The 13,975-nt window shown below is 28.4% G+C and overlaps 1 protein-coding gene across 6 annotated transcripts in view; it reads left to right on the forward strand.

Annotated features, from left to right (window-relative positions):
- The window catches only part of LOC145284442 (core-binding factor subunit beta-like), a 29,483-nt gene that overhangs the window by 12,236 nt on the left and 3,272 nt on the right, over nt 1-13,975 (forward strand). Inside the window, exons 6-7 of one of the 6 annotated variants that reach the window (XR_013868828.1) lie at nt 6,895-7,019; nt 8,999-9,045. The exons of 1 other annotated variant lie outside the window; for it this stretch is intronic. Coding sequence is in view for 2 of the 5 variants with exons in the window: in XM_080133256.1 (XP_079989382.1) it covers nt 11,750-11,837 (88 nt within the window). In the remaining 3 variants the exon portion in view is untranslated. Of the gene's footprint in view, nt 1-6,894; nt 7,020-8,998; nt 9,227-11,749; nt 11,838-13,975 lie in introns of those variants that run through there. 4 more of the 6 variants (XR_013868826.1, XR_013868827.1, XM_080133256.1 and 1 more) reach the window with 4 other exon arrangements.

Genomic DNA, 13,975 nt, shown 5'->3' on the forward strand with positions numbered 1-13,975 from the left:
AAGTTTCTTTTCATTATAAAAACATCAAATCTTTTTAAAAATCTTTCTAGAATTATCAATTTAACTGTTCATTATTATTTGATTACTAATTTTATTTTACTTATTTAATTTATTATTTCTTCAGTTCAAATTTAATTTTATAAAATATTAAGTGTTAAGTAAAAATTAATATTTTACTTATGTAATTCTTTGAAGGTATGAAATAATTAATTTGAAATAATAAAAAATTATAAACTATTCAATTATTTTTATTCATTAAAAAATAGCTTGAAGCAATTCAGTTAATTGTGAAGCAAACAGATTTTAGAAATTCAAATTTGATAATAAAGTATTTAAAAAGATGCAAAACAAAAACAACAAAAAAGTAAGATCTGTTTTTGTGTAAGCTGTAAATATTATTTGTCACTGCATTTTATTGCTAGCATTTTGGGGGGAGATTTAAGAAATCTTATTTTTTAATACCTTGTCAATTAAAAATCTCTTTTGTCCTTAAATAAATTAAGACATTATTTTTTATGGAAAATTTTTTTTTTCTTCACGACAAAAATCAATTATATCAGTAACTGTAGCTAAATAATCAATCACAATAATTGTTAAAGTGTCCAAAACACACTTAAAAACATCCCTTCAGGCAATTAAAGTTGTATGTCCACAAGTAACTATATTCCATAAAATGCCCTATTTTTAAATAAAATCTCATTATAAATGACAAAGAAATATATTATAATAATTCTTAAATAGGTTTTACATGGATAAAAATAAGTATTTTTTAAAAGATTGCAGAGACTGTAAAAATAGAGGTTGTTAAAACCACAACCCCAAGAGCAAATTATCAGTCTTCTTGTAGTACCATAAATCAATAGATTTGCAGTATGAATTTAGAGTTATCTCCCCCTGCTTTATATAGGCTGTAAGACAGCTATTCTCTTAATGGTTGTGTCTAGCTTTTTGAAAGTATTGCAAAGCATTTTCTTGAATGAAATGCAAACACTGTTCAGGTTTTAATTGATCTTTGTGTTCAAAAGTGGGGTTTTGTTTTGTTTTGGGCCCTAAAGTTTTCTTTTCAAACTGATTTCTATGCATAAATGCTGGATTATTTTCTATGAATTAGGATAGGGACTTCAGTTTTAGACACATACTTTTTTAAACAAGTGTAGACTAGTTTTAACTACATCTGCTTGAAACCAACAAAGGGTAAAGTGGCAAGTCCAGGCCCACATTTGCTCTGATAACACAATGGCACAGAATAAGTGTACCTTTATAGAGTCTTCTGCTACCACTACTTCAGTTGGCATTAAACTACTACTTATTCAACAGCAAGTAGATACCCCTTCTTTCTCATGGGGACATCAACCTAGACTTTAAAAGCTTTCACAAACTTTTATCTACTTAAACCTCTCTTTAAGGAAATCTAGGGTAACATTTTGAAAGATTGGCTCTTATTTGGTCTTTCTTTCTGAAGTTAAAGAATAAAATTTATCGTAACTTTAACTTTCTTTGGTTAACTTTTTCTAGGGTACTTTATAAAAAAAAGTAATAATTTTCAGTTCTTTTAATTAATATAACCAGCATTATAATTAATTGAAAACGATGTTAACGTTAGTAACTTTATAATTATGACTATTGTTGCACAGTCTACCACATAGTAGTAGGTTTTAGTATTTACTCTTAAAAAATGTGTTTTACATTAGTTTTAATAAATAACTATTTTACCCTTTTTTTTTTATTAATATAAACATATAAAGTTAGGAACCTCTTAAAGTAAAATTATTTAACATTAGTTAAAACAGTTTTTAGAATAAAATAAACTTCTTGAATTATTAATAGAAGGAATTGTGAAATAAAAAGGCTTGAGAATAATAGACATTGTTCGTTTTTATTGAAAATCATTTTTGTTTTAAATATGAAAATATATGACTTTAAACAAATTCTTCTAAGCATAAAATTAATATTTGCACAAAGACAAAGATCGATAGAACTATAATAAATAATCAATAATTTTTATTGGGTTTTTGTAAATGTATATTTTTAAAATCAGCTTTTGTATGAATAGAATGAATATAAATATTTGGCGGTTTATCATATTTTTGTCTGTGGTTGTGATTGTGACAGGATGGAGAGAGATACAAAGGGATATTTAAAGATTTTTGTCCTTATTTATTTTGCCTCCCCACGAGGGCAGAGTTCTACACTAGTTAAATTTTTCACTTGGTGAAAATTTAGCTTCCAGAATAGGAGATCTCTACCACATTACCGAAGTTAAGGAGGACTTCTCCTCTGACTGAATACTTAAACAGATGCTACATTTTGATCCTGGCCTCAAAGCTGGGTAGTCTTTGTCTCTGTAAAAAAAAAAACAAACAAAAAACACAAAAAAAGTAGTTAGCTCCAGATAGATTTTATAGACAGAATAAAAACGCCTGAAAAATAAATTGTGGGAGTGAACATGTTTATTTTTTTAAGTGAAAAATTAAAATTTTAAAAATTGTTTTTTTCTTTTGTTTTTTCTTCGTTGTTAAATTATTATGATTTTTTTGTATTCAAATCCAATTTAAAATATAATACTAACTAAATTTAAGTTAAAAAAAAATGAATGTGTTAGCTTTTTGACCTTAATATTTTTGACAATAACATATTTTTACTATTGTAATACTACTCCTACTAATAATAATAATAATATAAATTTGTTGTGTTTCTTTGTGTGAAAATTTTAATTCTGTTTGGTATAAATCTTTTCTTATACATAACAGATTATAAAAGATAAAAGTCTCATAAAACAACTCATATAGATATATATGCACATATATATTGGAAATGTATATATTTATTATTATATGTATATGAACTAGTTATTACTTTTATTCTTAGGGGGAAAAAATAAAAAAAGATAAATGTTATAATTATTTATGTGTAATTAATTAAAGATAACTAGTTTTGGTTTCAAAGTTTTTCTTAAATATAAAAAAAAAAAAAACCCAAAAAATCTTAAATAGAAAATTAAAATAAAAAAAAGAATCTTCTCTCCGCAAAAACAACGTATTAAATTTGTTTAATATTATAAGTATTAATTAAATATATATATATATAAAAAATCGTCTGTAATACGAAGGTACAAAATTAAAAGAATGCATAGGGGAAAACAACAACCCTAAAAGCAACTCCTTTCTTTGTTGTTGTTGTTGTTGTTGATACTCTTTCCTTCTCCCCTTTCCCCTTTCTCTCCGTCTCGCCCCTTTTTCGGATCTTTTTTTTTTTTTTTCTAATATAATTACAAATTCATACGAATACAACAAACGCTATAAAAATGGTGATAATACATTTTTCACTATTTGCGGGAGGCTAATTAAACAGAAATAAATATGAACGTTTCCTTTTTTTTTCTTTTTATGTATTTACCTCCAAGTAAACATCTCTCTTTGTTGGCGGATTGTAAAAACGAAATGTTGCTCATTTGTATTTCAAGTTTATTTAATGCGTGTATTTTCAACAAAAATAAAAGGAAATACTTATTTTGTAGAAATTGAGGTTATGCACATTCTTTTTTTAATGGTTAATTTTGTTTTTTTTCCCCATGTTATCAAACTACCGATTTTATTTATTGTTAGGTACTAAGCAGAATACAGATCGTGTTATATTTAGATATGATTTTTAATTTAAATTAAATTCTCATGGTATCTTTTGTTTATCAAATCTGTTAGGTGAAAGTACGGGGTAGTTTTAAAAGCCCCCTCCCGCATGTTAAGAATGGGTTTCTAAATAGTGACGTTATTATTCTAGCACGGTCCGTATTCTGCATAAACACCTGCGTTTAATAAGGGACTCCATCCAAATTACGAGGAAAAGGAAATAAAAGTAAACATGAGTTGCGCTCTTTTGTATTCAAAAATTTTGCCCCCCCCCAAAAAAAAATTTAGCTTTTTTTTTTTAATGTTTCAATGTGTGTCATTTATTATTATTATTATTATTATTATTATTATTATTATTATTATTTATTTATTTTATTTTATTTATTTATTTTTTGTTTTCGCTACTAATATATCGGTTAGTTAAATTTCTTTAATTTATTAACGAATTAATTATTATTAGTATAACAGTAACACTGTTCTGGAATTTTTAACCGAAGTTAAAACGTACTTTTGGTTTTGGCTTTAAAATCATTATTTTTACATAACATCAAGTCTTCCTTTTTTTACAGCCCCCCGCCTCCCCTCTTCTTCGAATCATCATAACGAATGGCATATAAAGACAACTGTATATATATTCTAATAATTATTTAATGTCTTAAATAAAACGAAAAACAAATATAGACGTGTAATTTGTTTTTCTTTACTGTTGGTACAAATTATTATTATTATTATCATTATATATATATATATATATATATATATATATATATATATATATATATATATATATATATATATTTATTTAGTGGAGATGGTAATTAATAAAAACTGAAAAAAGTGCTCAATTCGGCGTATACACATCGTGCGCATGCGCGTGCGTGTGTCAAAAAATAGATCAGCACATAAACACGTTTATATATATATATATATATATATATATATATCAGCACATAAACACGTTTATATATATATATATATATATATATATATATATATATATATATATATATATATATATATATATATATATATATAAACGTGTTTATGTGCTGACGTGTTTATGTGCTGATCTATTTTTTAACACACGCATGCGCACGAAGTGTGTACGCCGAATAATTTTAACCTTTTAATGAGTTGCCTCCCTTTTCTAACTTGACTAGTAAAAAAAAGAAAAGAAAAAAAAATCAGATATTCTAGGCGATCCCAAAAACATTTGTTTACAAACCTCCTGGCCTTATATCAGAGTGAACGATAATTCTGTTCAGTCTTAACAAACCATTATCCCAAGGCTTACCTCCTTCTTTGGGAGAGGGGTTGGTTTATGGTGGTTCGCTTGAGGCACCCCCACTAGGGAATGCCAACGGGTTTGATCTAGGCAACTTTTGTAACCTCCAAGCTTGCCCCCTCCCTTTTTTTTTTTCTGGAAAGTATCAAGATTCCTGACTTTGAACTGACTTCATATATAACCTTTCTATAAGAGGAGTGTGTGTCTGTGTGTCTGTGTAAATAAACACACCTTGTATAAATTCTTACGTCACTATTGTATTACCCCCTTCCAGTTAATTAGTTAAAAAAAAAGAAAAAAAAAAGAAGCTTTAATTCTTTCTATTTTCCTTTTTTATGTCTTGTCCATTAAACCATTTTTTGTTTATGACTACAAAAGCAGTTTGTTTGTCTCCATTAAAGCCAACAATTCTCTTATTTACCTGTTAGCCAAACTAAAGTTTTGTCCTTCTTCTAGAAGCCTTTTTTGTCGTAGATGTTAAAAACCATTAGTTCTTTTATTTGCAATGTTTTCTGGCCATGTAGCTTACAAAATAATAAAAGCTTTTTACGAACCAACAACAGAAAATGGGATGTAGGTTTTGAGCTTTTCAATCAACTACAAAAAAAACTAAATGCAGGCCTACAATTCTATCCTTTGAAAGCCATTGTTAAATAATGTTTGAACGACACATTTATAATCCATAACTAAGGAACATTTTTGATAGACAAAGACCAGAACAGACATTTTTTTTTGCTGATTTTTGTCTTTTTTCTATTTTTTTTCTTTTTCTTATTTTTACCTTCAATACCAAAAAATTGCTTTTATTAAAAAGAAATTATTTGAGCTTCAACAAACAAAACTTAAGCATTCATTTTACCCATAATGCAAAAGGAAGGACGCAATGACTTCCTTTTCATATTCACTTTCATGATTATAATCTGAATGAATCTACAGGTTTTGTGTTTGTATGTTTAGACATTAAACTTAAAAATAATGTATTTAGAATAATTTCATTAAAGAATTAACAGGAAGATCTAGCAATGCCTGGAATTGAATAAGGAACATCATATCTACCTGCATCCATTTCATGATACCATATTTTTTATGGTTCTGAATTTTTGAGATGATGATTAATAATTTGGATTATTTGGATTATGGTTCTCATCCTGCATGTTATCTTCACAATGTTTCCAATGATATAGGCCCCCAACCTTCTTCAGGTGTATCTTGTCGAACTAAAGAATCTTTCTGTGGTATCTTTTAACTTTAACTGCAACTCAGCATTTAGTGTTAAATTGACGATTTTTATATAGTTTTCGGTTATGTTGAAAACGAATATCACAATTAAATTTGGGACAGACAAGTAGTTTTCTGGATATTAAGACCTTTATTATTCAATAAATATCCTTTATATTTTCACCGATGGTCATATTTTTTCCCAATTGAACAAGAACTAATGCACATGCTTGTTACAACCCCCTCCCCATGTTAAGAATGGCGACCGCCACTGAAATTCATCCAATAATACATTGAAAAAACATGTCTTAATATCCAGAAAACTACTCGTTTGCTCTAAATTTGAATGTTATATTCGTTTTCAGCATACCAAAAAACCTGTTAAAATCATCAATTTAAAGATGATTGTTGTGTTGCAGTTAAAGTAAAAATTTAACCTTTCTGTTAAGCTCCAGAATCTGTATAGAAATTAAAATTGAAACGTTTATTTAATCCATGAAAGCAACATGCTCTCGTTTCATTAGAAGTCATAAGTAATTCACAATTGTATTCTTAGTATATCATGCACTGAGGATTGTACCTTCAACCTCCAGGAGAATCACTTAAAAGTGATTTTTACCAAGTATTTTATACGTTATGCCATGGGTCCTTGCAAGGATATACAATTGCATATTACTTAAAACTTCTATCCAGTTTTAGCTGAGAGAACAAGAGCATGCTACCCTCATGAATTAAATAAAGGGTTTTGTTCAAAATTCTGTGCAGATTCCAGAAGCAGAAAAATTTCTAAACTTGACAAGATATATCTGAAGAAGGTCGGAGGTTACATTGGCCGAAACGTTGTGAAAATAACATTTAAGATGAGAACTGTAGTCTGAAGAATCTAAAAGGTATTTATGCACCATATATTTTATTCTTATTTTATTTTTTTAAATATTTTATAATATTCGATTTTTGAGGAGGAACCCAAAAATATCCTTATAAGTGATATTTATTGAAATTATTTGTGATACATTTATAGTTTTGAGGCATACCTGGCGTTTTTCAAGAATATGTGGAGGACCTTATGTGCTACAGATCAAACCTTGAGCCCCATATTTCCATTTTTTTTTTCAATAATCTCATTTTATGGATGTCCATTTCAGAATACAGATATGATTGTAGGAGTCTCTTTAAAACCCTCCAACAAACAGGCAGGTATTACAACTAATATATATATATATATATATATATATATATATATATATATATATATATATGAGAGAGAGAGAGATTTATTAAGGTTAAATTTGTTGATTACATAAACTAAAAAACAATACTTTTTCAAAAGTACTCAATGCTTAAGTAGGACTTTCATAAATATAATTATATAAAGTTTAGGAGAGTCTACACGGATCAACCAACATTTCAATGTTAACATGTCTCGTCAGGGCTCTAAAATTGTTTTTAAAGTTCTAACAAAACGTGTTAACAAGTGCAGACTCTTCCTTATCTTAGATTATGGGGCGGGAGTCCAAGTTTCCCAAAGAGGTTTAACGATCTAGTGAATTCTTCCTGTCACCATAAACACGATTTCTCGCTATTCATTGATATTATTTTCACAGTTATACAAATATTAATAATTTACTGTATCCATCGGGACATGATAATTATGAATGTCATCTTTTATAAGATCTTAATGGCACAAGGAATTTCTTCATTTATAAAGTGCATTGTTGAAATATTGTCTAAAACTAAATTATGATAAATCTAATAGTTAAAAAATATTTTAAAATAGCATTTTTTAATATATTTTTTCTTTTTTATTCATTTTTTCTTTTGTTTTCTCAGTTCCTTATTTATAAAAATATTTCTAAGAATTCTGGGGGAAAAATTAGCGTTTAAAAGATTAAAAAAAGTTTTTGTTAAAAATATTTTTTATCATTACAGAATTTTGGAATAAAACACAACTTAAAGTTGTTGAACATTGTCTAAAACTAAATTATGATAAATCTTATAGTTCAGAAATTATTTTAAAATAACATTTTTTAATATAGTTTTTCTTTTTTTATTTATGTTTTGTTTTGTTAGTTCTCTATTTATAAAACCTATCTTAGAATTCTAGAAAGAAAATTTAACGATTAAAAGTTTTTTATAAAATTTTTTTGTTGAAAATATTATTTTATCATTACAGAAATTTTTAATAAATACACAATCTATAGTTGTTGAACATTGTCTAAAATTAAATTTGATAATTAAAAAATTATTTTAAAATAACATTTTTCATGTATACAGTCGAACCCCGGGATACGGCATTAAAAATTAGTGACAAAATACAGTGCTGTATATAATACATATGTATATAATTAAATAACATTATAAATAACACCGTAAAGTAGGGCAAGTATAATAACTGAAAAAAACATTTTATTCCACATCGTAATCTGAAAAAAAAAAAAAACGTATCCTAGGGCCACCGTATCCTGGGGTTCTTCTATATTTTTAAATTTATATTTCCTTTTGTTCTGTAAGTTCTCCACTTATGTAAAAAATGTTTTAGAAATATGGAAAAAATTCTAATATTTAAAAGTTTTTTAAAACGATTTCCTGTTGAAAAATATTTGTTTTAAATATTACAGAAATTTACAAAAAAAATAAATAAATAAAAACATACACACAACCTAACTGCATTTTCTTTGTAAAATGTAAAAATAAAATAAAAAAAATGTAAAAATAAAAAAAAATAAAAATCTTTGATTTTTTTTTTGTCAAATTGAAAATATGTGATCACTCATTTTTTAATCTTTTTTTTTCTTTTTTTTTAGAATTTTAATGTGGGATATTTTTTTGCTCAGACTATTTTTTCCCCGTTTTTATTTTTAATTTCCAGAGGTTTGGGCTGGAAACCATATTAAGTTTTCCAGAAAACTGGGGTGGGTGAGTTCTTGAATGGAACTTCTACAAATTTTTATCCATTCTCGCCTTTTGTTATAATACTTCTCGACATCCCTCATTTTTTTTACACTTTGCGTTATTTTATTTGTTAAAATTTTAATGTCTCATCCCATCATGATACAAATTATCAATAAATCTTTTTGTAAAAAATAACTGATTCTTACATGTTTGTTTTTTGTTTTTTCTTAATCTAAATTAACTCGTCTTGTGTTCAACTAAATCTAACCCAATGCTGCATATTATCAACTAGGACACATTTTTTTTTACTTATTTTAACTTAGTATTAAACAGATTTTAAATTCGTTATTGAATAAATATACTTTAATGTCTCATCAGAAATCTCATGAAAATATTTATTCAGTATTTCGGACTGTTTTATATCACCATTAAAATGAAGAAATCTAAAATTTCTGTTACGATTTAAATCAGAAAATTTCATTTAAAAAATCTAATTAGCACTCACAGGTGTTTATTTGACTTTAAAATTAAATATAATGATTTAATGTAAATATTTTTTTAAATTTTTTATTGTAAGATTCGAACTGAATCACAAAGCCACCCTTGACTTTGTAGGCTAGCATTTTTACTTCAAAGCCACTGGCAATGAAGACAAGAATTGGAGAAAATTAAATGCCTATAAATTCCATGTCAGTTGGCATTCAGAGTAAGCAATTGGATAGTATTCAATGACTGGAAGTCCAAATGCGCACGCACACACACACACACACACACACACACACACACACACACACACACACACGTGTGCGGGGTTCAATTTATATGTTTTAATAATTAATTGCTAGGTATTATTCATTTTAAATGCATAAGATTAAATATCTTTATGTAGACATTATATTAGAAACACATAAAGAAAAGAAGAAAAAAATACCCAATACTTTTTTATTCAGGAAATATGAAATATTTTCATCCTGAGGCCACACGTTTGTTATGTTACCATAATTTAATTTTAACATCAAATACGTGAGTGTTAAATTAATATTTGAAATCTAGCTTAACCTTTCTTTAAGTATATGGTGGAAATCTTTTTTATAATACTAAAACAAATTATTTCTACCATTTATATACGTTCAAGCTACAAAGTATACCAAGCAGCAAATACTAACCAAACAAAAAAGCATGTTCTAATACACTAACCTATTTTGCTTGTTCATATGTAAAACTGTCTTTTTCTCCCGTTTGCATGAAATGATGCATACAGGCTGCCAATTAACTAGCTGTCCCTTCTCCGCATTTCCCGAGATTTTTTTTTACTTTTATTTCTGTTTCATTATTTTCTTTTAAAATTGTAAAAATATTTCCAAGTTTTCTTTTTTAACTCTTAAATTTCTAAACAAGGAGAAGCTAAAATTTACAAGTACCAAATCAACAAAGCAAAGAGAGAGAGAGAGAGAGAGAGAGAGAGAGAGAGAGAGAGAGAGAGAGAATGGTGCTGATTAGGTGACCAATGCAAGGAGAGTCTTTAAGGGAATAGAGTGAAAAATAATATGCATTCAATCTCTCATGAATTTTGGAACGTCCCTTTTAATTTAACAATAAAAAATTTAGTTTCTATTTTTTTGTTCCAATTAAATATTTTCTATTTCAATCGGTTTGATTAGAAAAAAGCTTGTATGCATTATTTCTGTGAAGTTTGGGATAAATTGACACTTTTAGATGCCTATATTTTTATTTAAAAAAAAGGTGCTGTTTGATGTAAATTACTTCCACAAATTCAGTGAACCCCTTAATAAAGTATCTAATTAAAAGCTTAAGAAATGACTTTTAAATAAAATATGTACCGAATGATATAACCTAATAGGCTCTTTAATAGCAAATTATTTGCATTGATTGTTTATGGAAGTGGGACGTCTTTTATGGGTCATGTAAGTTGTAATGAAATTTCTGTCCGGTCTTGAAGGTTCAGTAAAAGAGAAATTATCAAATTTATTGAATCATTAATGTAATTAGTCGTTTCTCTGACCTCTTTCTATTTATACAAGGGTAGTTCTAAAAGTAAAGGCTATTTTTTGTTTTTAACTCAAAATGTTGAAGAGCTACAAAGACGGGAGTGGTGCCATTAAAACGAGCAAACTTTTTGTGTTCCAGAATTTATTTTTCTACATAATCACCACCATTCTCAGTGCACTTTTGCTAGGAATTAAATGACACATCTCTGCTTCTGACGCACGTCCATGACGGGTTAGGTTGTTAGAGTCTCACACCGTAAATATCTGCAATAGAAAGATGAAACTTTAAAGTCGTGAATGCATAATTATAGCAATGCAATTTGCAATTCCATCTGATCCATTTGGGCAGAATACAAAAATAGAAGGCAATATTTTTTGTACACCTCTCGTGTATATATACATATATGTGTGTGTGTGTGTGTGTGTGTGTGTGTGTGTGTGTGTGTGTGTGTGTGTGTGTCTATACAACCTAGATCTATCATGTAAGATGCATTTTAAGACCGCTGCAGGACTTTATGAGCATGCTGTAATGTGGAAAAAAATAAACCTCCAAAACAGACCACATAAACACACAAACTAAACTTCATCATTCAGCACTAATACTAATGGTTGTAATAACACCTATAAAATATTAATTCAATTGCCTTTCCAGTTTTCTAATTCTAGACGGAATTTGCTTACCTAAGATTAAGCTAATACCATTCAAATTATTCTTGAAGGAAATGACTTCTTCTTCATCAGGCACACTAGTCCCGGTTAAACCAATATACTTCCATGTGCTTTTCTTTTGTTACCAAATAGGTTCAGGTAGGTTATTAATAATCTCTTTAAAATATTTAATCGAAATATAATTATTTTTTTATTTTTACTTACATTTTTTTTTTACCAAAAGTTTACCTAGTGCTAGGAAATAGTTAATGAACGAAAAATCAGCAGCAGCAATAAAAATATCTTAAAATATTTTAATTATTATTTTTTTTATAATAAACATGACTTATTTAAAACTGTTGCACTCACTGCGAATCATGACAATATATGTGTTAGTCTGACACAAGGTCAGTATAAGTCAGTCAATGAAACTCAGTCTTGGTGAACTGGTGTTGCCTAATATGGTACAGCCTGTCTTATTCGTAATAGCCATTTGTGTTGATCATCCAGTGGTTATAGGTAGGGGCTGAACTGCTGGAGATGCTGAAACAAAAATTATTTAAGTCAAATTCTTTTCAGCCAAATAAAATTCAACTGTACTTGAAATGAATGAAATCAAATCCATTAGTTTTAGTAGTTGGGTAGCAGCTAGTATTTTATTTGGTGGTTGACATATAACAAACCCAGAGAAAGGAAACGAAAGAACCTTATTTAGTCTTGCCTGAGTCCATATTCAGGTGTGGTCAGCTACACTTCTGATTATGAACTGCTCTATCATTTAGCCAAAGTTGATATAACAGTGTAGCGTCCAAGAATTCCCACTTTTGGTTAAAAATGTGTTCAGCAGAAACTGTGTAATATAGTCTATATCAGCGTTTCTCAAATTTCAGGACACCATGGAGCTTATGGCAGGGCAAAGGTTTTTCACAGAGCATTAACAAGATAATTTCTAAAATAAATATGAAAAATATTAATTTCAAATTTTAACTTCTATTTGTTCATTAGTTGTTCCTTACTTGTTCATTAGTTGTTCCTGTTCGGGATTTTACTCTATTTTCATGTTTACAACCATTTTTTGTGTTTTTGATTAATTTTTTTTTGTTATTTTTTATTTACTTTTTCATGAACCATTCTGAAACTTGTTACACCTGCAGTTATGTATCATATCTCTTTCCAGTAAAAAAGATCAAGAATTAAATGTCTTCAGCCATTTAATTTTCCCATATAAAGCATTTGGTCCTCTTTAAGAAAAGACCTCCAGTTCCCCTCAGTCTCACTCATGGAGCCCCAGAGCCCCGTGGAGCTCACTTTGAGAAACCCTATCTATATGATGTATTCATATATTTATGAGTATAATGTAAATATATTTACGTGTCAATATATTTGATTGTCTAGTAATAAGAGCATGAACAGGACATATAACAACAACAAAAAAGGGGGGGGCGGATATTAACAGTTCTCTTTGGTGGGTTAACATTGGCTAATAGGAAACATACCTAGTCCATCTTTGGTTTTATTTGATGGGAAGCTGCAAAAAAAAGATTTATCCAATGAATCAACAAATCTCGAGTTATCTTTTCAGCAATTTTATTCCGGATGTTTCCCCATTGGAAACCTGCTTGCTGATCCTACGTTCCTTACATTTGATAGGCGTTGAACTCCTTGCCTCCCCGGGTGCATCGAGTCATTACGACCAGTCGGCTCCTCAACTCTAACTCCTCTTTCCGACGACCCAACTTTAACTTAAAACTGGACGAGTCTCAAAATATATCTTCCTATCATGACGTCATCAATACACATAGAACTATAATCATCACCTGATGCTTTTACATAATTTATAATGTGTACTTAGACATTCCTTAGTTGCTCGCTTTATAACATTCCAAAGTTATTGTAAATAAATATTTCATTATAAAAAACCTCTTTAAGTTGACATTCCATTTAGACTTATGAAACAAAATGATAATAATCGATCAAGATTATCTTGCATTGCCCTAGCATGCTAATATATAACAACCGGTGAAGTGCAAAAATCGGTTCCCGTTATATTACGTTCTTGTCAGAGGCTTTGTTAACTATTCTAATATTTAGACAAGATCACATTTTCTTTTGTTTATTAGTTAGGTGAAAGTACAGAATAGTTAATAAAGCCCCTCCCCATATCAGGAATTATGATAATCTGGAAGCTTAAATCGTAATTCTCTCAATGTATTACGAGTTTATCATAAGCCTACGACCTGGGGAAATTGCATTTCAAAAGAAATTGCAACTGAAACATGTATGCATATATGTACTAG

This window comes from Euprymna scolopes, chromosome 9, assembly GCF_053919585.1.
Source record: "Euprymna scolopes isolate OS-2025 chromosome 9, ASM5391958v1, whole genome shotgun sequence".
NCBI lineage: Eukaryota > Metazoa > Mollusca > Cephalopoda > Sepiida > Sepiolidae > Euprymna > Euprymna scolopes.